This window comes from Anser brachyrhynchus, assembly GCF_964034855.1.
Source record: "Anser brachyrhynchus genome assembly, chromosome: 10".
NCBI classification, from domain to species: Eukaryota; Metazoa; Chordata; class Aves; order Anseriformes; family Anatidae; genus Anser; species Anser brachyrhynchus.
Window position 1 is genome coordinate 6,873,419 of NC_137705.1, and position 20,848 is coordinate 6,894,266.

At 45.5% G+C, this 20,848-nt stretch overlaps 1 protein-coding gene across 43 annotated transcripts in view; it reads left to right on the forward strand.

Moving 5' to 3' along the window:
* MAGI1 (membrane associated guanylate kinase, WW and PDZ domain containing 1) overlaps positions 1-20,848 on the forward strand; it is a 324,072-nt gene that overhangs the window by 251,815 nt on the left and 51,409 nt on the right. For 21 of the 43 annotated variants that reach the window (XM_080605680.1, XM_080605687.1, XM_080605677.1 and 18 more), the window contains 8 exons: positions 477-687; positions 4,223-4,305; positions 7,524-7,562; positions 11,822-11,879; positions 13,824-13,912; positions 14,906-14,998; positions 18,227-18,409; positions 19,214-19,834. In XM_080605680.1, the coding sequence (XP_080461806.1) occupies positions 477-687; positions 4,223-4,305; positions 7,524-7,562; positions 11,822-11,879; positions 13,824-13,912; positions 14,906-14,998; positions 18,227-18,409; positions 19,214-19,834 (1,377 nt within the window). The remainder of the gene's footprint in view (positions 1-476; positions 688-4,222; positions 4,306-7,523; positions 7,563-11,821; positions 11,880-13,823; positions 13,913-14,905; positions 14,999-18,226; positions 18,410-19,213; positions 19,835-20,848) is intronic. The other 22 variants (XM_080605681.1, XM_080605694.1, XM_080605676.1 and 19 more) reach the window with 8 other exon arrangements.

Genomic DNA, 20,848 nt, shown 5'->3' on the forward strand with positions numbered 1-20,848 from the left:
GGCTACCTTGTACACTTACAAACCCTCCTTTTGATCATTCTTCAAATGGGAAATTTTATTCTCCTAATCCCCGCGCCACAATTGGCGCTGCAGGAGTCAACCCGTAAGCCTGCTCAGAGCCCCTTGAACACATCCACATCAGTGAGCCCTGGCCTCAGACAGCCTGGAAGACTTTGGTGCCTCAGCAGGGCCCATTAGAGCGAACTCGGTAGCTGAGCACAAGCTCTGATTTGCGCTGGCAAGGCTCTGGCTGGCAGAGCGTGTGTGGGCAAAGCAAGCTCAGCCCCGACTGCAAAAAGCCTGCAGAGTCTCTGCCCTCAGCTCATCTGTTTCTGTGTCGTGTGAATTAAAAGCAAGGAGAGGAAAATTGTGAGGATAAACCCGGAGAAGCAAATAGGAGGAGGAAAAAAAAAGTTGAAAATTTATGCGTTCAAGTAATTCTAACTAATCTTAATGAAAAATTCTTTAATCCACAGCAGAGTCTGGTGACCAAGACGAGCATAATACGCATATCGTAAGAGAGACAGCCCCACCGTCCGTGCTTGATAGCCACACCAACGTTCCCACCACGGAACCATCTCAGAACCTCCCTCAATACCTACCTCCTTCTGCCGAGGACAACCTAGGTCCTCTGCCGGAAAACTGGGAGATGGCCTACACCGAGAACGGAGAAGTCTATTTTATAGAGTAAAGCACATTTTTGTTATTCTAATTCCATCTCTCTCCCCCTGGGTACACCTCTGTGGATGCATTGTGTGTGTATGTATTAAATATTTAGTGAACACGGTAATGTTGCAAAGCTAAAAGTTCTTTACTGCGTGTGAAGGGCTTTTGCATTTCCTGATTGGATTAGCATCCAAATGACTCTCAGGTTCAAAGCCACGGGCAATTGCTTGTTTGATGAGGGCAGCTACAAAAGCACCAGACCCTTGGAAAATACGGGCCAGTTGTTTTCACGGGTGGAATGAAAGGTCCCGACTGAAAGGGCTGAGAGCTCATTTCTGGAGCCTGCCCCTGTGCGCAGTGCAGCAGAGAATTCCCCCGGTCCCGTGCGGAGGCAGGGAATGGGCTTTGTGTGTTGTCCTCTTGTCAGAGCAAACGGGCCGAAGATGTTAACATGCTGCAGTGGTTTGCGGGAGGCTCAGCTCTGTGCTAAGTAGGCACAGCGAGTTCAGAAAAGCAAGGAGCACCTGGTGCTCTACAGTCTTCGCCTAAAAGCTCTGCGCTGTCAGCAGCTTTATGATGATATTGATTTTTTTTCATGCCATAAATAATAGTCCCTAATTATACTTGTCTAGATTTATTGAGATAGAAGTAACTTATAAAATGGGACCTGTTAGTGGAAGAGATTTCTTGCACAGAGCTTAGCTAGACATTAAAATTCAATTAGCTTATGAAACTTGAGCCCTTAGCTGCGCGGGTGGAGGAAGGGGTGAGGAATTGATTTGGGCCCTGATGATCTGTGAGACGCGGTACTGGAAACTGAGCCTCTGTGTGCACCAGAAGGCGGTGACCAGTTCACACAGAACCACCCCCTCCGCTTCCATCCCTCTGGGCACGCAGGAGGTGATCCTCATGGGTCCCCTCCAACCCGGGATATTCTGTGGTTCTATAATTCTGTGAGTCTGTGAGAGCTGCGCTGGATTAGGGCCGTTTGGAGCAGTCCTCCCCCGTCATTGAGAGAGAGGACTTCTGCAGGGAGCCGAGGAGAGGTCCATCAGAGCAGGTTTTCTTTAGGCCGCAGCGGCAGCAGAACTCATTAGAGAAGAGTGCCAGAATATTGGAGAAGCTGGGGGAATTTTGAGCTCTTCACCAGCTGGGAGAGGGCTGCTGCAAAAAGGGCCAGGGTGCTCTCGGTTACCTGAGAGGCTCCACCAAGCCCTACCGCGCGCCAAAGTCTAGGAGGCACAATGCAAATCCTCGTCTGCTGCATTTCAGATGAAACCGAAATGTGTTCATTATCCCGAACGCGGTGTTCTGCCCCTCATTATGTCCTCAGGGTGCCTCGTTCTTTGACGTACTTTCTGGCTTTAATGTACATAACACAGCCTGAGTAATCGCCCAGCCAGCCTGCCATTCTTCCCCCTGGAGGAGGGCAGATGCTGAGTGCCAAATGCTGCCGAGGCAGTCGGTTGCTCCCTTCTGTGTCCCTGCATGGGTCCTGCCACCCTTCCTTACCAGTGCTTCAGGAAGAAGGGGTGTTGTTGCTGCCACCAGTTTCCCCCAAACTAAAATCCATCCCCACTGTATTCTCCATGCACGTTACCTGATAGCGGTGCAGGACTGAAGCACCTCAACTAATTTGTTAGACCTTTTGCAGGAGAATCGTGTGCGTGATGGAAAAGCATAGCCTGCGTACCCGTCTCGCTGTCTGATGTGAATCTGGTAGCACACCAACTGCTTCCCACCCTGCGGTGCAGATTGACCATTTTGAGGATGCATAGCACAGGGGGTGATTTTGTGCAGGGAAGTGTTAGTGGGGATGCAGCGCTGAGTGGCTGCAGTTCTATTAATTCTAAGGACAGCCTGAGCCTAGAAACAATTTACTTTGATTTGTATCAAATTAAGAGAGCAAGCTAATGAGCTGTGTGGACCCAAGCTGGCTCAGATGCCTGTACCATCATCTACAGCGCGTTGAGTTTATCAAGTCGGGGTGCTGAAGGGAGCAGTACGGGAACATCTGAGCTGCTTGCACAGAACCAGCACAGGTCCGGGGGGGGCAGAGCTGTGTGTCGGATAACAGATCCTGCTGGCTTGGAGCTGAAGTGATTCGGCCCCTGAGATATGTGTCTCCGGTGCATTAATTGGGATTTTCATTACCCCAAGTATCCCTGCCCCTCGTTACGCTGCCTGTAGATCTGTGCACTTCACAGGTCTGTCCCCTGAGCGTGGGATCTGAGAGGTGGTTAGCTAAATGCTTGGTGCCTCACCCAACCACGCAGTTGTGAGCCTTGGGTTAGTGAGGCAAAGTTGCAGAAAGTATGTAAATATTCAATTGCTCTCCTCCCACAGCTCTTTTTCTCAGCTAGGCTACAGACTTCCTTATTTATAAGTTGTCAGAACCCCTCTGCTTTATTGCTGCTAATTTGCCTGACTTGCTCAATTTCTGCCATTCAGTTTTCCAGTTGGCGATTAATTGCTCTGAAGCGTACAGAAGCATTAAACGAGTTTGCTCTCCTGCCTTGGAAGGGCTGAGTAGCAGGATGTGTAAAACAAGGACCTTTTATTTATGTTTTTGGATCCTAGGAGCAGGGCAGTCCCATGTTCTGGTAGTAAAATACAAGTTTGCTGGTCAGTTGTCAGCTCCTCAGGGATCACAGCCCTCTTTACATTATTTCCTATGTCACGAGCCTGGTGTGAGGCTAAGGTTAAGTTTGTAAACCTCTCTGAGACCTTGAAGGAGAAGTAAATAGCATTACTATGGTATTGAAACGTAAAGCTCTTAAACAGTGTTACAGGCTAAGTCAGAGAAACGGTACCTCAGGGACCAGAGGTTTGTCTTTGCAGGTCCCGTCTAAGATGACATCAGGCTGCAGAAGAGGCATTGTATTACAAGCTTGTCTCCACATGCAAATTAAACGAAGGGAGAAAATAATTTTTAGAAAATGTATTTAAGGCTTTTTGGCAACGCAGCCTTCACCACTGGGACTGGCATCACAGTACTGCCAAGGGACTTGTGAGAAGGAAGAGTTGAAAGGGAAGCTGTTCGACTTCCATCAAAGGCTCTGACATTTTTGTGTGTGTAATTAAAAGTTGTCACTGGAAGTTTTGCTTTTGACTAATGCATGGGCCAAGTCTAAACAAATGTTAGGGGTCTTTTGCAGTGAGAAAGGTCACTGCATCTTTTGTAGAAGGGAAATTTCTCTTCTGTCTTTTCATCGAGAGGCAAATGGCTCATGAGACAGCTCCTGGAACTGAGAAACAAACCACCAAGACTAAAGTTTGGAAATTCATATTATAATATTGGCAACTTTCACATACATCCTGCCAGTCAGAAATGCTAATTTTTGTATTTTAGCTTTTTGTTTTTCACCTTTCAATGCCAAGATTCATGCATTTTGGTAGACTAGTTTGCAGAACATCAGATTGTAATGCTGCGTTTTCTGAGGCAAAAGTATGCCTTCAGGTCTATTGAATAATAAGGAGGATATATACTTTTCTGTCACTGATACTTCAGCTCTGGTTTATTAACAAAGGTCATATTTCCATTTTTGGTTTCCAGCCATAATACAAAAACAACATCTTGGCTAGATCCACGGTGCCTGAACAAACAGCAAAAGCCTCTAGAAGAATGTGAAGATGATGGTAAGAGACTGAAAATAGTTAAATAATGATGTGTTTCATCCTTTGGCTTTCTCCCTTTCCTTTTTCCCTTTTTGGTACTGTGTTCAGAAATGTGTAAATAATAATAAGATGGTTTATAAGTACATAGAGATAATATTCATTGTGTTGTAAAATCACTGTCTGTGTGTGTAAGCTGTCGAGATGGCAGATCGTTTAGTAAAAATCAGCGAGAGGTGGTCAAAGTGAGAGGCCTCTCTGTTTTTGCAAAGGCATTGAAATAGTCACTGGTGCTGAACGAGCCTCGGAGCTCTCGAACGCTCACTCCTTGGATCGCTGTGTAGGAGGAAAGCGGCTGAGGCTCTGCGTGCTCCATTGTGTTACGCTTCAACTGCCTGTTTTACATGAATTGAAAGAGTTGTGTTTTTATTTCCTTGTTTGAGCAAAAATAACTCAATTGCTTCACTTTTAAGGTTAAATTCTGACAGCGCACTTAGTGTTGTGGTTGTTGAAGACAAGTTCCGTTTGAAATTGTAGATTTTTGCCACTGATTGTTTGCACTGAGGTAATTTTGTATTCCTTGAGATGTTGGAAATGCAAGCCACTGTCCAATGTAGAGCAGCCAAATGCAGGACTGCTAAAGGAGGTTCTCTCCCTGCGTCCTTAAGGAGGCACTGGAAGAAAAAGGGACTCATGATAAAAATAATTCAGACACTTGGGAAAAACCTATGTGGAAATTTTGGTCTACTGACCGGAAAAGGTGTTGATATTCTAGTGAATAGTTTCAACTAACGCAATGCTATCGTGGTAGACAGATAGTAAAAATTGAAAGGTTTACCTCATCGGTGTTGTTGCTGTCCTTGTAAAATTAATGTTCGTGATATGATTAACCTCCTACTGGTGTGAGTCAGCTCACTAGCGTTACGATTTTATTTTGGAAAAGGACCGATTCAGCTCAACCTTTTTACCGGCAGGTTCAAACCTGGCCCCCACAACTGCTCTTACTATTTCTGCACGTGCCGTTTTCCAGCCTCCTCCTCTTTTTCACGTGTGAGGTTTTGCAGGATGGGAGAAGTTGTCTGCGCGGCCTTCGCTGCCGTGACGAAGCAGGTCGCCAGCTCCCTTGTGGGCAGTGCAGCGGCGTGCACCCAGCCCGCGGGGATGTGCAGAGCTCGGGCACCGACCGCGCACGGGCACGCTGAGCTCCGGCGCCTGCTTCACATCCTCAGCAGCTGGCGTCAGCTGTCAAGGAGCGAGCGGAGGGAGCTGGATTAATGAAGGCCTTGCTCTGGGCCTAAAAATGGATATGTCAGCGGGTAATCAGAACGGGAACAAAATTAAATCGGAGCATATGCAGGCGGAGCTCCCTCTTCCTTCCAGTTAAGCGTTGCTGGCAATTTAAGGAGGAGGTTGCAAAGTCTCAGCACAAGCCTTTTTCTTTCGGAGGGCAGTTTTCCCTGAAGCACAGCTTCTGCTCTGGCTTTCTGTGCCAGCGAGATTCCCGCTACGCCGATAGCCCTGGCGATGCCCCGCGCTGTGCTCGGAGCCAGGGCGAGGAGCAGCTGGCAGGATGAGCCAGCAGCGGGCGGCTGAGCAACTCCGCTCAACGGTTTTACGTCCCCTTGCAGAAGGGAAAGTCTTTTAAACCTCTTGTCCTCTCAGCAATTACAAGACGAGCATTGGGATAATTTATTTAATTGGGATTGGAAACATGCAGCTGGGTAATTTATTGTATTTAATTCGTAATTTTACAGAGTTGCAGCATTTTTGTTTATCAGGTCCTTAAAATTAGCTAATTTCATCTTCCCACGTGCCCCTTCACTTCATTCACTAAGTTGCTCATTAATGAATATTTTTAACATTCAGTAATTAAAACAGTTGCTTCCTAGGTGCAGCCATGCACCGCACTGTTTTGCTTGGCTGCTCCGATCTTGCTTCACACATAAGAATAATAATATTTCAAAGCACTAAAAAGAGAGAAAATTATTTTTACTGCATCGTGGAAGTTTGACATTTTTTGGCAAGGGTCGCCGTTGGGCGTATTTCCACTGAAGTCAGTGGGACGCCTCCATTTTGTTTGTGTTCTGTGTGTGTGCGTGAGTTTTCAGGCTTGACCCCATCCCGTCTGTGGCTTTTATAAATGTTAGATGTTTTTTCAGACTTGTTTGGTGGCAGTTGTCTTGTGTCCTTTCTTCGTCAGGACGTGTGTCCCTGGCCAGTTCCGAGTAGTTTTCAGTTGTTTAGGCTATCAAAGGAAATTGCAGATCATATTTCATGTTAATGTTCCTAAACAACTGTTTGGGTAGAATCTGTTGCAGGTCGTGGAAGTGTTTTTAGGTATCCAAATTTTCAAAAGCAGTGCCGTGACACTACATCTTCTGTTTGCTTCTGTCATTCATTTACGTGGCTTATACCTTACCGTACTAGGTCCAAGATTGTTTTTACCATCTTTGTTCTGGGTTTGTCATCATCCTTCATTTTCTGACTGCATTATTATTATTTATAGGCTAAGCGATACTTTAATCATCTGTGTCACTGTTAACTTATGAATATGGAGCAGATAATGATAAATGGAGCAACAGTGAATATTGATGGGTTTGTGTGTCTGAAAAATTGTGATCTTTGTCCCAGGTGCCTCTAAAAGTGGAGAATTCCTGTCTTTGCCTCACCAGTGCATCAGGACTTTGGTGTGGGCCTGCGACTCCAGTTAAACGAGGCACTTTGCTTCGTGCCTATCTTAAATCAATCCAGCAGTTAAAATGAAGTCAATTGGACCTTGTATGCACACAAATTTAGGTACCTTCTTGAAAACCTTGCCACATTAGTTCTTATTTAGATACAAGGTTTTTCCTCTCAGATTTTTTCATTGGTATTCAGGTCTGCCCTTCTGATAGATCCTTGTGTCTACAGAAAAGATTACGAAGGTCGGACCATGCAGATCTGAGGGAGAAGCTTCACTACAGAGAGAAGAACACAAATGTATTACCTCGCCACATCAAACTGTGGCATGAAAATAGTCAATTGATACATATATTCTATTAACGCAAGAACCAGTTCTTTCATTATATACACGAAATCCATCAATATTCTGGTCACTGGAATGTGATAAATGGAAAGCTTGGGCTCAATCTGGAAAACTAGTGCTTGTTCTGCTGTTTGCTGGAGGGAATTTCTTGCTTGGTGCTGGTATCTGAAATTTTCTTTTAATTTTTTCTGTCTCATTTACTGCTCTTCCCTTGGAGAAGAAGGGGTACACACGGAGGAACTGGACAGTGAACTAGGTAAATCATCCATCTCTTGTTTTGATGTTTGACTTCAACTGCACAGTTTTAAGCCTTTAATTGCTTTCTCCTTTGTGTCATTTTGCATCTTTCAATTTTGTTTTTCATTTCAACAAGCCTGATTTAGCAACAAAACTTCCCTAGCCCATAAAGGTATTAGTCTTCCCCTAGTCTCAGGTCTACAGTGGTTTTTGTACTGATTCAGAGTTTGAGGAAAGCTAGGGGGCCTTAATTTTGCAAAGTTTGTTTGAATTTGCTTCCTTCTGGACTCTGTAGAAGTTAGGGGATTTTTCATTGGTATCACTGGCTTCAGGGAAAGGTTCAGGTGTGCCAAAGTTGAAATCAATTAGCTGAAGGATGAATGTATTTGCCAGACAAGAGAAACAAAGTGTGATTTAGAAAGTTTAAGTATTACACAGGCTGCTTTTGCTGAGCTTGTGAATGAAATAGCAGAACATTTTGCCTCAGTAGGTGATTTTAAAAACATGATTTTCGGTGATGTGGTACATTTTTATTTGCTGCATCCTTTTGTGAAGTGTGCTGTCTTGATATCTAATCTCAGCGGTGCTCGTTCTGTTATCCTGATGGTGGGGGTAGTTGTTATTTCTGTTCAGCTATGCTCTAGTGCACTTTGAAAGCTGAAAGGCATAAGAGATTGCATAGGATTTTGTTTCCACTATTATTGCTTTAAAGAGGACTGTATTTACAGTTTATAGTTCTGCATACTGGAGGATTGTATTACCAGAGAATTAACCTCCACTTTCTGTAATGACTTGCAAGTTATTCTGCTTCCCGCTTTGGTGTGATTGATATGGCATTGGCAGCCAGCAGCTATTGACTCACTTTTAACACTTCTCCAGGAACTGTTCTTTTAGATAATATACCTGGAATAATGCATGAGAAGAAAGGCTGAAAAACAGATGCAGGGAAACTCATTAATTGATAAGCCTGACCCCAGTTCTGCAGGCACTTAAACGCACCAGTGTTTTGCTTGAACATCATGAGATGTTCTCTTTGTTTTAATGCAGATAAGCTTTACTGAGGTCACAGCCCATTGATATGCTGTTGAGATTAGCAAATATTGCAGTGTGAAGAAAGACATTTTCAAATGGTTCAGTTACAGCAAAGTTAGTGAGGGGACATGAAGACATATGGCCTACTCACTAAGTGCATCAGTGCTTAGCATTAACGTAGTGCTGCTGGATATTTAGCTCTGTAGTGTATCTGCAGGTTTTTTTTATAAATATGAGAAAATCAAAAATTGAAACATTTTTACACCTTTTGAAAGAGATGGACTGAATATGGAGTTATAGATCACCTCTCCTTATGTGATCACCTCTCTCTTTACACAAAAAATTTCCCCTTTGGAGTAGAATTTGTCATGCACTTGGGCAGATCCTCCTGGACTCACCTACATGGGGAGCAGTACGAGCTGGGTACACTGAAGTCATCTCCAGCTCCTTTATGTGATGCGTGGGAATGACTAAAATCCCTGGTTGTTGGAGGATTTTCTTTGTAGGATTCCATCTATCCCCTCTGTAGGATAGGATACTAAACAAGAGCATCTCAGTAAGAGTCTATGTATTTACCCCAGGCTTAAAAGTGTGAGATCGGATATTTGTCCATTGAATTTACCTGCTGACAAATTCTCTGAGTCTTCAGAGTGCTGCATGGGTGTACCAAATTAAAAGCTGTATGGCTCACTCAGACTCCTAATGATGCAAAATGTTTTTGGAAATCTTAAATTTATGAAAAATTTTGATATGCTGGGTCATCTTCAGTTTGGCAGGAGAGGTGGAGAAAGATGATGAATAATTTAAAGCAGCTTAGAAGCTAGACTGTGCAACATGGCATAGAAATTACTGTTTTGGATGGCTGTGGAGATTATTGGCATTAGAGAAATTTTCATAGGCTTTTAGAAGTCCAAAAGTGCATTTATATAATCAGCAAGTAATGTGTTAAAAATTGCCATTTTTTTTGTATTGCTCCTTCTAGAAACCTAGACACACATTCCTCAAATGGGAAGCTGCAGAGATAGAAAACTGTCCAGGAGCCTGAAATGACTTGGGCACAATACCAGTTTTGGGGTTAAGGAAAGTGCTGATTTTCTGACTTTCCATGAAAGTTCTTTAAAAGAAAAGGAAAAGCAAAATTTAATACCAAAACCAGTTCTGAACAGAAGCAAAGCAAAGCATTTTTGTTTGAACTGTAAAAATCAAAAGCACTTAATAGTCCAAAATCAACAAAAACTACTAAGCAAGCAAAATTGTGGAAAACTCGTTTCAAGGCATTTGTACATTACATCTCCCTTCCCCCATTAATTCCCCCCACCCTACCCCACCCCCGGCTTGGTTGTTACCATACTACTTTCACCGCAGTGCAAATTAAGAATAAAATGGCTGCCACAACTTGCAATTTTCCTGATTGCTTGCTAGGTCTTAATTTAGCTGCACGGAAACTCTTTAAGCCAGCCCTGGCATGCTTTCACCATACGGGACTCCTTTGCAAACCAGAGCGTTGTCTTTGCAAAAAGACTTTCAAGATCGGCCTTTTGCTTTCTAACTTTTACTCTCATGCAGTCTTCTTCCTTGCACGGCATGGAGAAATACCAGTTTCTGAAGCATTCATTTCAGATCAGTCTTCTGATAAACTTGTGTAGCACTCTTATGCCCAAAACTTAGCACTGGCTTGCATTTAATTGCTTATGTCTCAAGGAATCCAAAGATGTTAAACCCAGTAAGGATGAAATAATGATAAGAATGAAAAACCTACCTTATATCTGCAAATAAGGGACATGTGGAGCAAAAACCCTGAAATCAATTTCATCTGATCTTCAGCCAATTCCGAACACAAACATAAACTTTGAGTAATTAGTCCATGTGTGTTTGTATAGATCCTGTTCGTCTCCAGTCTGGAGATGTTTCTATCCTTATGGCAACAGAACTAGAGTCTGTTAAGGCAGAATTAGATAATTACATTTATTCTAATTAATGGGCCATTGTTGATTGTATTGGCTGAGAAATTGATACCATTAATGAAAATAAATCTTTGCATTTGATAATAAACAAGCACTGATTATTTACTGTTGGTCTCGTCAGCTTAGTGATAAATTTTGAGGAATTATTTTGTGTCAGATATGTGAACTTCTGTTATCTGGCAATGGCTTTTTTAAAAGAATGAATGTGCAGAGGCTGTGGGGCAGGGACCACACTTGCACAGTCCATAGCATGGTGGAGCTTTCTTTTGAGTTGAATTACAATATTGCATAAACGTACCACTCTATCTGATGATTATTTCAGTACCCATAGCCAATGGGAACATTGTGTTCAAATAAGTGGGACAAGGATCAGGCCCTTAAGTAATACATATAGCTTTAATAACCCTCAGTTGGATGCTGAAGTGATTTTATTACATTCCCTAATTATAACTAAAGTACTACATGCAGTCTAGAAAATCAACAAGAACAAAAGTGGATACATTTCCAAATGTTAATTTCATCTTCAGAACTGTTTTTTGTTAATTATGCTAATTAAAAAAGGAAATCTCTGTTACATGTGATTATGGCAATGGGTTTTTACATTAAGTACTATGCAGTGAAATACATCTGTGTGTGCCAGCCCCACTTGGGTGGTTTCCATATGCCGGGTGTTTACGTTAAATTCCCTTTGTCCCGTTCCAAGATGCACGTTTACGTCGGACTTGGGGCTGAGCGATGCAATGTAAATCCCTGGGAAGTGTGTCAAAAATATAATTTTATCAGCAGTGCTGAGCATAAATGGCCCTGCCCTGGTATAGGAGATAAAAGTGCTCTTTCTGTTAGCCTGCTACAATTGCCTGCTGTAATCTTACCCATCTTCATGTGCTGGTGTTAACGTAAATCTGGCCTGTAGCCTGTGTCCATCCATTTCTGCTGCAGTGCCTCCACCCAGGACCACTCTGCCTGTGATGGTCAAGCCAGGAGGGTACTTGAGGCACTCCCAGAAAGGAAATTTATTGATCATTTGTTCATTTGATGCAAAAAACAAATCTAAAATTGACTGGCTGGGGCATCTTCCCACGCTAACACGGCACCGATGGGGCAGGTTGAGATGTCAGTGCAGCGCTACGCCAGCCTTTAAAGAATGCTGTGATCGTTCTGGAAAGCGTCTGTAGCAATATCTGAGCTGCTGCTGCTGCTGAGTGTATGCTGAGCAAGAGCAGGTACCTGCCAGAAAAAGATCCTGCAATGGAGGCTTCAGTAATGCTTTTTCTATTTCCAGAGTTGCCTGCTGGTTGGGAGAAAATTGAGGATCCCGTATATGGTGTCTACTATGTAGAGTAAGTGCTGCTCTCCGGGTCTGGGGTGGCTGGTGGGTGAAGAAAGGCTTTCCTCTGCCTTGCATTCCCCATCCTCGGGTGGGCTCTGCTCAGCACCCTGCTCAGGGGAGGCAGGAGCACCCCAGGGGCAGGGCGTGCAGGAGCCCCAGCACCTCCCAAAATGCCTTCATCCATAGAGCACTAACAAGCGTGCAATCAGCCGAGCTCGATCCCTTTCATCCAGCACTCTGCTCACAATACCAGCACGCAAAGCAGGCTGCCTGTTCCCCTCAGGTGGCTCCCGAGGAGGAATGGAGGAGCCTGCGTGGCCGCCCCGCCACGGCAGAGGTTCTTGCACCGGGCTGTGTTGCTGTGACTAGAGTCATGGGGTCAGGGAGACGCCCTCCAGAATTAGAACAGCTTCTTCTCCATCTAGGTGACAGACCGCTCCCTTGGGAAACTGGAGAGCTGAGTTTTGTTTCATCATTGACCCCATAACATGAATTTTTAATTATGTGTATGCTCCTGTCTACTAGGGTGGCTTACGATAGCCCTCAGAATAGACATGGAATACAATTTCTGTCTGCTTTGGCTCAGTTCTGACCCTACCATCTGTGCCTAGGGAAACAGGGTTAGCAAACTGTGTAATTAAGGCTTGACATTTATTTACCAAAGACATCGAGAATATTTTTCGGCTATTAAATCCCATGCCAAAAGGTCTTTCCAGCCTTTTTTCCTGTCACTTTATATATACTTGCCTGGTAGTTCTGTGGCACTCCTTACTGCTGTAATTAAATAGAAAAGTAACAGCAATGAGACGTAAGTTTATTTTACTTGCTATCTATAAGCTAGCAAGATGCTCGTAATTCGAGCATTTGTCTCTGTCCCTTCCAATTCAGGCAGTCCTCTATTATTACTTAGTAGTTTTTTGAGAAACAACTTTATGATGAAAAAGTTCAAATTGTAGCACTTTTTGAAATCCTTATAATTATTCTTAAGTTTCTGAAGCTATCTTGAAATTGGAAGGCTTTTACAAAACTCAGGAACTAGGTTTTACCTGCTTCTTTGTTTGGTTAAATATTGATCTTTAGCAGAAAAATTCTGAACAGCGCTCTACAATGCTTGTATCACAATTACTTGAAAATGTGTTTGCTTTTTAATAAAGACATGTGGGATAAGAGACTATAAAATAAAAAAGTCCTTAAAGGTAAACTTTGCCTTGGACACAAAGATGCGTGCATTAAGCAAATACAATTAACACTCCCAGTCCCCTGGCAGTAGGAAGCGTTTGTAGTGATGGAGAAACTTTTGTGTTGTTTCGTTTTTTTTCTTCTTGAAATTGGTAAGAAGTGTTAGCTCTGAACACTTTGTAAGGGTCAAAAGCACCCTAATGGCCCTTGAAGGAGAGCAGCTGATGTTTCACCAAATGCTGGTTTCAGCAGGGAGCGTTTGCTGGTGGCCAGTGCTGAATATTTTGATCCGTTCAGAGCGCAGCTTTTCAGCCCACAGCCTGCATCCAAGCAGATATTTTTAAGACACTCTATTAATAGTGTGCATTGATCAGATAGCTGGCAGATGTTAGCAGGTATTGGGTTTGTGTTTGTTTTTTCTTTTTTTAACTTCAGTGAGCCAGGGAATGACTGCACCTCCGGGAATCAGATTGAAGCGGGGATGATATGGGCCTGTCTTTTAAAATACAATCAGGCAAGGGCACCTTTCATGCTTTAATCTCACTATTTTACAGAATAGATCATTATTTTAATGTATTTGAAGGAATTAGCCAGTGCATCGTATCAAGACTGGAATCAGCTTGTTTTCTTAAGTATGTTTTTTGGCACGACTAGGTGAGCATTGCTTCACATAGGCTGCTGTTCATATCATTTGGAGTTTTGCTTTAATACCTGACCAACATTCCCGCTTGTCACATAAAGGATTTCCTAATTCTTTGCTCTCTTTCTTCCCCAGCCACATCAACCGGAAGACACAATATGAAAACCCAGTTCTTGAAGCGAAGAGGAAGAAACAGCTTGAGCAACAGCAACAGCCACCCGAAGGTTGGCACCACCAAGGGCTTGGTGGTTGGGGTTTTCTTGGGGGAATGTGCCTTCCGTCACTTTGGCAGCACCGTGCCAATGTTTTTGTCCTTCATTTTGTGGCCTTAGAGTGTTTAAAGGCAAAATGACGTGCATAGAAAAGTTGCATATGCCCTTCACATAAGAGGAAGAAAATCTAAACCATCTAACCACTTAAATGTCCTAGCTTTCAGCCCTGTAATGGGGAGAGGTTTTTTTTAATGGCCTTTTTTTCTGGGAAGTTTCTAGGCTTCCGAGAAATAATGAAAGCACGCATTTTCCTCTTTAATCTGCTGTATCAAGTAGCTCACTATAGCTGGTGTTGTTCCAATCTACACTGGGACGTGTAGTATACTGAAGGGGATGAGGAGCAGGCATTTTACATGTACAGTAGAGAAACCTTTCTACATGGGGGAGTTCTTCACCCAAGGATTTTGGATGTTGTCAAGCTCTAGTATCTAAAGTAATTTCATGATTTCAGAATGTTTTTTTCCTTTTTTTTTTTTTTTTTTTTTTTTCTAAAGCAGCTCAAATGCAGTGAGATGCCCGTGGGTTTATTTTGGTATTTTCATAGCTTTCCCATCCCTCATTCAACAACAGCTACTGTCCAAGGGGGGCATTCCTCAGCATTCCTCCTGCCACAACATCATCTCTTCTACTTAACAGTCAGGGTGAACAGATGTGGGCTGTGAGGAACAGATTTAATATAAATACTGAGACCACCTAGGTGCAAATGAAGTCCCAAGTATGAGCGTGAGGTAGCGTGTCCCAGCAGTTGACCTGGACACAGGGAGTCCTCCAGAACAGGTTTTTGAACATCCCATTCATTTTATTTCTTCTCTCCGTGACTCTTTCCACTCTTGCCATGCTTCTCATGTTTCCTGTGCTCAAACCTTACACTCCCAGTGTGTGTACATGCACGAACTCGTAGTGCTGTTGTGAAACAAGTAATATTTCCGTCTCTGCCCTCTCCAGAATGGACAGAGGAGTGTCCATCTCTCCCACCACCCGCTGCTCCAAACCATGTTTCAAACAACCAAGATGCAGTTCGGGAAGCACCAGTGCAAGGTAACAACCTTGTGAAACCAGTTGTAAAAGTGCAACGAGTTTTTTTCACACAAATTAAATTCCCTCAGCCACAGTAAAGGGAGTATCTCCATGACTAGTGTCATACACCAGGGCATGTGCCTGCTCATCTGAATTACCCTAGACTTTGAAACTAGTTGTTTCAAGACGATATCCGTTGCCAAATGTGAGAGGCAAATGAGATTACCTGCACGAAAAAAGGATTGCGACTGTTCTCCCATGTAGTGTTCCAAGTCTTTAAAAAGGCATGAAAGCGTGAGTTACTTCGGTGGGTTTTAACAGCAACTGCTGCTGGTGGATGCAAGTGCAAATGGGAGGAGAACTTTTTCTACAGAGCTGTATGGGTAAGCAAGGATTAGACTTTTATATCTTCTAAACACTGCTGAGTTTACAGCGTGGCTCTTACAGTAAGATCAAGAGCAAACATTTTTTTTTCCTGTTTATACAGGGCAACCTTCCCTCCCCAAATCAACACAAAATCTTACCGTATTTTAATATGTCAAAGACACAGACATCCATGTGAAAATTTAAGTTTGAATGCCTTTAATGTGGAAGGGGTAGGAGCTGGGAGGGAGTGATGAGGAGGGAGTGATATTAGGTCCGAACACCGTGGACCTACTTGGAAGTTGAATTAAATGTGTACAAGCACTATAGGGTATTACAGCCCTTTTTATTAGTGTCGGTGGTCTGTGTATGGCCAGCTCCTCACAGACCAGTGGCTTGTCTTAAAAACCTTGCCAGACAGGACAGGAATCATTCCTGGATTAGCAGCATGAGTGGAAATGTTGTTGGATCAGGTTGGCAGCAAGGGCAGAGTTTCACTTGTACCTGCTGCAGTACAAGTGCTCTCTGGTTACAAGTGGCTGTAAGTAAGCTGCATCTTTAGCAACGTCTAAATTGCATCGCATGTGCGCAGCATTGCCCTGGTGTGCAGGAACCAGAGGATGAGGAAGGTGAGAGAAGGGACACAGGAGCATGTCATCCTGGCAGAGCTGGGGGAACAGGCCCCAGGAGCTGGGAAATAACTCTCTAGCTCTGCAGGTCAGCCACGGTCTCCAAAGGCAATTCTCACAAGTGAGATCCTGGGTTGCCTTTTCTGCCATGAAGAGCCAGGGCGTGCTCTCTGCTACAGGTGGCAGCATATCTGACCTTCTGAAAAAGCTGTGCCCGATTTGACAGTATCCAAACCCCCCCAGCACATTCACAAGGGTTATCAGAGTGTGTTAGGATAGTCCAGACTGGCAGCAAGGAAAAATGCAGGAGGTCTGGGGGCAGTGCCCTGCCCACCGGGCATCTGGTGTTTGTTATCTCATCAGAGTGCCCTCAAACAGCTAGTCCTCTCCAAGGAGCCATCTCCGAATGCCACATCTGCCTTTCACATTGTCAGGAAGGAGCAGGGCTGCCCAAGCACCCATGCATGGCAATGCAAAGGACCCATTTGGAGCCTCACTCAGCTCTCTACCCGCTCCTGACTGCCATCCACCAAAATCTTACAGCAACACTCCAAGAAAGTGTTAGCGTGTCTCAGCACCACTCTGAGTGATGTGCCCTGATACCCACTGATGACTCTCTCTCTTCCATTCCTTCCTCTTTCTTTCTCAGTGCTGCTCCTTCTCTCGCTCCCCCTTTCGCAGCAGCTATTTCCAGCTCCCCTCTCCTCCTGCCCTATGCCCAGGGGTTTCCATCTCCCACCGGTGGCACTGCAGGTGGGGATGTGGGCACAAGGAGCCCTCCCTGTGCCTCTGGCACTGCTCTTCCAGCTGGGATTTTGTGGATACACTCATTTAAAACGTGAGCCCCTCCCAAATGCTGTAGGTGGGACATAGCCTGTGGTGCTACCACCCGCTGTTACTACAGGGCGAGTTCGCGCTGTGTTTGTAGGCAGAAGCTGGCAAGCTCTGCCTGTTCTGTTCAGCTTTTGAACCAGAAATTAGCAGAGGACCAAGCCCTGCTACGTGCTGCCTCTCAGCTGTGTTTTTACCGGCGAGGCCGGGCTGCACTCAGCAATCAAGGCACATTTCTGCACCTTGGGTCCTGCCCACGGTGTGCGGGATTTCCGCGCTACCCTTCAAAGGCAGAAGAGTGCGAATCCTCGCACTTCCCCCTCATGAATAATCTTCAAATGTACGTTTTTATTTTTTTTTTCCCCCAGTCAAAGGCTTACAGGCCTCCCTCAAGGTCTGCTTTCTGAGCAGAGCCCCACGGCGATGCCGCCGAGGTTTTTTGAGCGTGTGCCAGCTCTCCTGGCTGCACCGCACGCTGCTGCTCCCGGAGCTGTCACCAGAGGGCTTAGTGGCACAGTCGTTTCCCCTCTAAGCATTAAAAACAATTAAAAGTGCAAAGGTGTTTAGTGTTGGCACTGTGAAGTACAGCAGCTCTGACTCCGTCTCCAAGGCTGTGCAACATGCTCTGCGAGGATGCGCGCTTGGTTTTGGAGCGCCTTGTTCTCTCTTAACCGTGATCCCGGAGAGCTTTAGCAGCCTCCGGCACAGCCACCCCTGTCCCGGGGTGCTCTTTGATCCGTACCTCACAACGGCAGCGCTTCATCCGCAACAGGCAAGGAGCAGAAAGAAGAGAGTCAGACATCGAGCAGGGTCTGAAGAACAACAGCAGCACCTCCCTGCCCTTTCAGCAGAGGTCGTAGGGCGGTAGCGGTGGTGGGGTGGGCAGGGGATGGTGCTGGAGGGTTGAGCAGTGTCTTGCCGCTGCTCGGAAGCTGCTTTTTGCTGGGTGGGTTAGGAGAAGGCCAGGGGGAGGAAAACATAACGGTACTCATTTCTGCAGAAATTCTCACTACAGACTTTGTAGGGGGCAGATGTGCTGCCCCCATCCCATCCTTACTGGGACGGATGTAACCACCTCAGGACAGAGATAAGACACGTATCTAAGCCAGCACTGCCAGCTTTAATATGTTCCATTCCCCCCAAAAAAAACATATTTCCCCCTGTGTAGCCTCGGGGCTTTGGTATGCACAAGCACAGCTAACAAAGCAGCTGCTAATAGGAGGTTTTTGCTCATTCCTTTTACTGCATGATTGGTCCCAGGGAAACAGGTGGAATGCATCGAGGTGCCAGGACAGCAGAGCCAAGCTCGGTCCCAGCCTGGCTCACCGCTGTGTCTGTGCACTTGTTAGAACGGGGAGGGATAGAGGAAAAACAGATCAAATGCTCTTGCTTGCCTGTTCATAGATTTTCCAAACTTCCTACGCAGGGAAACCTTTTTTTACGAGAAACCCTTCGGAGTTGAAAGGGAAGTTCATCCACACTAAGCTAAGGAAAAGCAGCAGGGGGTTTGGCTTCACTGTTGTTGGAGGAGATGAGCCAGATGAATTTCTGCAGATCAAAAGTTTGGTGCTCGACGGCCCCGCAGCCCTGGATGGCAAAATGGAAACAGGTACTTTAAATCAAAATCTCCACCACCACTTTGATTTATGTTTTTACAGATGTTTTTATGTGCAATTCTTAACGACCTTTAGTCCTCACCTTGTTTTGGGGGAAAGGCATTCGGCTTTCCAATTAGCAAGCAAGGAAGTGGGATACATTGGGGGATATACTCTAAATCTTCGGTGTTTTTGTAGGGTTGCATCACTGCACGTTGTATTTATCTGCCATGGCATGCACCCCTTCTCCCAGCTTCTCGCAGGATATGGGCAGAGGAGTGCCCACCTGCACATCGCATGCTAAAGATCCTTGTCTTGCAGCCACAGCCTTAAAGAAGTGAATCATACCTAGATTTCAGGCTAAAGTATGCTTGAGACATGCTACGTGGCGCTGTTTTTGAGCAGTTGGTATTTGAGCCTTCTGTTACAGCTCTCATACGCTCTCAGTTTTGCTTCTATCATATGTCAGCGTAGCACAGGGTGTAACAGTGAGAGCTGGGGCTTCACAATAACTGCTAAATGGGCTATATATTGTCGCTTGAATTTATTAATTTTTGCATGAGCCAAATTCCGTTTTCGCTTTCAAAAACATTTCTGTACATGAGGGCTTTATGCCGTGAATCCTTTATGTGCAGATAATTCTTGCTTGCCCAAATGTGACTGCTCCTTTTCCTTGCAAAGTGTATGGGTGCTGCTCTTCACCTGTGAGTGGTACCTGTGGGTGCTGCGGACCAGAGCTCACAGGCTCCACTTCCCACGTTCCTGCACAAACGTGAAGCAGCTGTATGCATTGGTCTGTCTGTCTGTGTCCTCTGCAGGGGACGTCATAGTCAGCGTGAACGACACCTGTGTGCTGGGGCACACTCATGCTCAAGTCGTGAAAATCTTCCAGTCCATCCCCATCGGTGCCAGCGTGGACCTGGAACTGTGCCGAGGCTACCCCCTGCCCTTCGATCCCGATGACCCCAACACGAGCCTGGTGACGTCCGTGGCGATTTTGGACAAAGAGCCAATCATTGTGAACGGGCAGGAAAATTATGACTCCCCGGCCAGCCACAGCAGTAAAACAGGGAAAGTAAACGGCACAAAGGAAGCGAGACCCAGCAGCCCGGCTGAGGTCTCCTCCAACGGACCCCACGGCTACCCCAATGACACGGTCTCTTTGGCGTCCTCGATAGCAACGCAGCCTGAACTGATAACTGTGCATATAGTGAAAGGGCCCATGGGCTTTGGCTTTACTATAGCAGACAGTCCCGGCGGGGGCGGCCAAAGAGTGAAACAAATCGTGGACAGCCCGCGGTGCCGAGGCCTGAAGGAGGGCGATCTCATAGTCGAAGTGAACAAGAAGAATGTGCAGAGCCTCACGCACAACCAGGTGGTGGATATGCTGATTGAATGTCCCAAGGGAAGCGAAGTCACGTTGCTGGTGCAGCGAGGAGGTACGTTTTCGAAACCGCTTGCAAATCTTTCTTCTTGAAATGAAACAAAAAACCTTGCGTGTCACAAAAGACCTGCTCTTGTAAACTTCTCTGCTGAAATGGTTTGTGGCCTGAGGCGCAGGAACTGCCGCACGTTGGCAGTTGTTAAGTCACATAGATGGTTAAAATTATTGGGGTTTTGGTGCTGCTCTGAGGGGAATGTGCATTAGTTTCTGTGCACACTTGCACTACACACGGCTTCTGGTAGGGGGCAAGAGGGTGGTATGGCTACAACTTTACTTACATTACAAACCTCAATCTGCTCATAAAACTTTATTCATTTAAAGAATAAGGACATTTCTTGAGCTGTTTTAAGGAATGAAAGAAGCTTGTAATATGTTCTGTGATTTGCAGTGTCCAAAGACAGATACCCATGGACTTTTCAGTATAGAAAGGACTTTTCACTGCGGCGCAGTTGGGGTTGGAGGCAGAGGAGTTAAACTTCTCCATGTTGTGAGCAACTGAAATGTTTCTTCTTGCCATATTCATTTGTTGGCAACTGGGAGCTGAGCTTGTTTTCGGTTGCGTTGCTGAGAGGGCACCAGCAGGTACAAAAAATGCCCTGCAGGCAGTATGTCTGCAGTCCGGGCGTGGGCATGCAGGGTAACCTGCTAGTGGGACCCGGCCGTCTGCAGGAGCCCTCTGCCACCCACAGAGTAAGGGTAAAGCGGCACACCCCACCTCACGTAGCACGCTCTCATCTGCAGGTTAAAGTTACAGGGAGAGAGAGTGGGGAGCTTGCAGGGGATGTTCAGATCAGCTGAAGAGTATGAAGCTGAGAGCAGAGGGGTCGGCTCTCCCCCGTGTCTCTGCTCCCTGCTGCGAGGAGGGATCACCCTGAGGCTGGTCCTGCGGCTCTGACAGGGGCAAAGCCCTGGCCCCAAGGCGCTCCCAGTCCTGCGTGGTGCTTTGCACAGACAACAAGCACGTGGGCGCTCAGCACCCTGCAGGGACAGGCACGCTGCGGGGACAGAG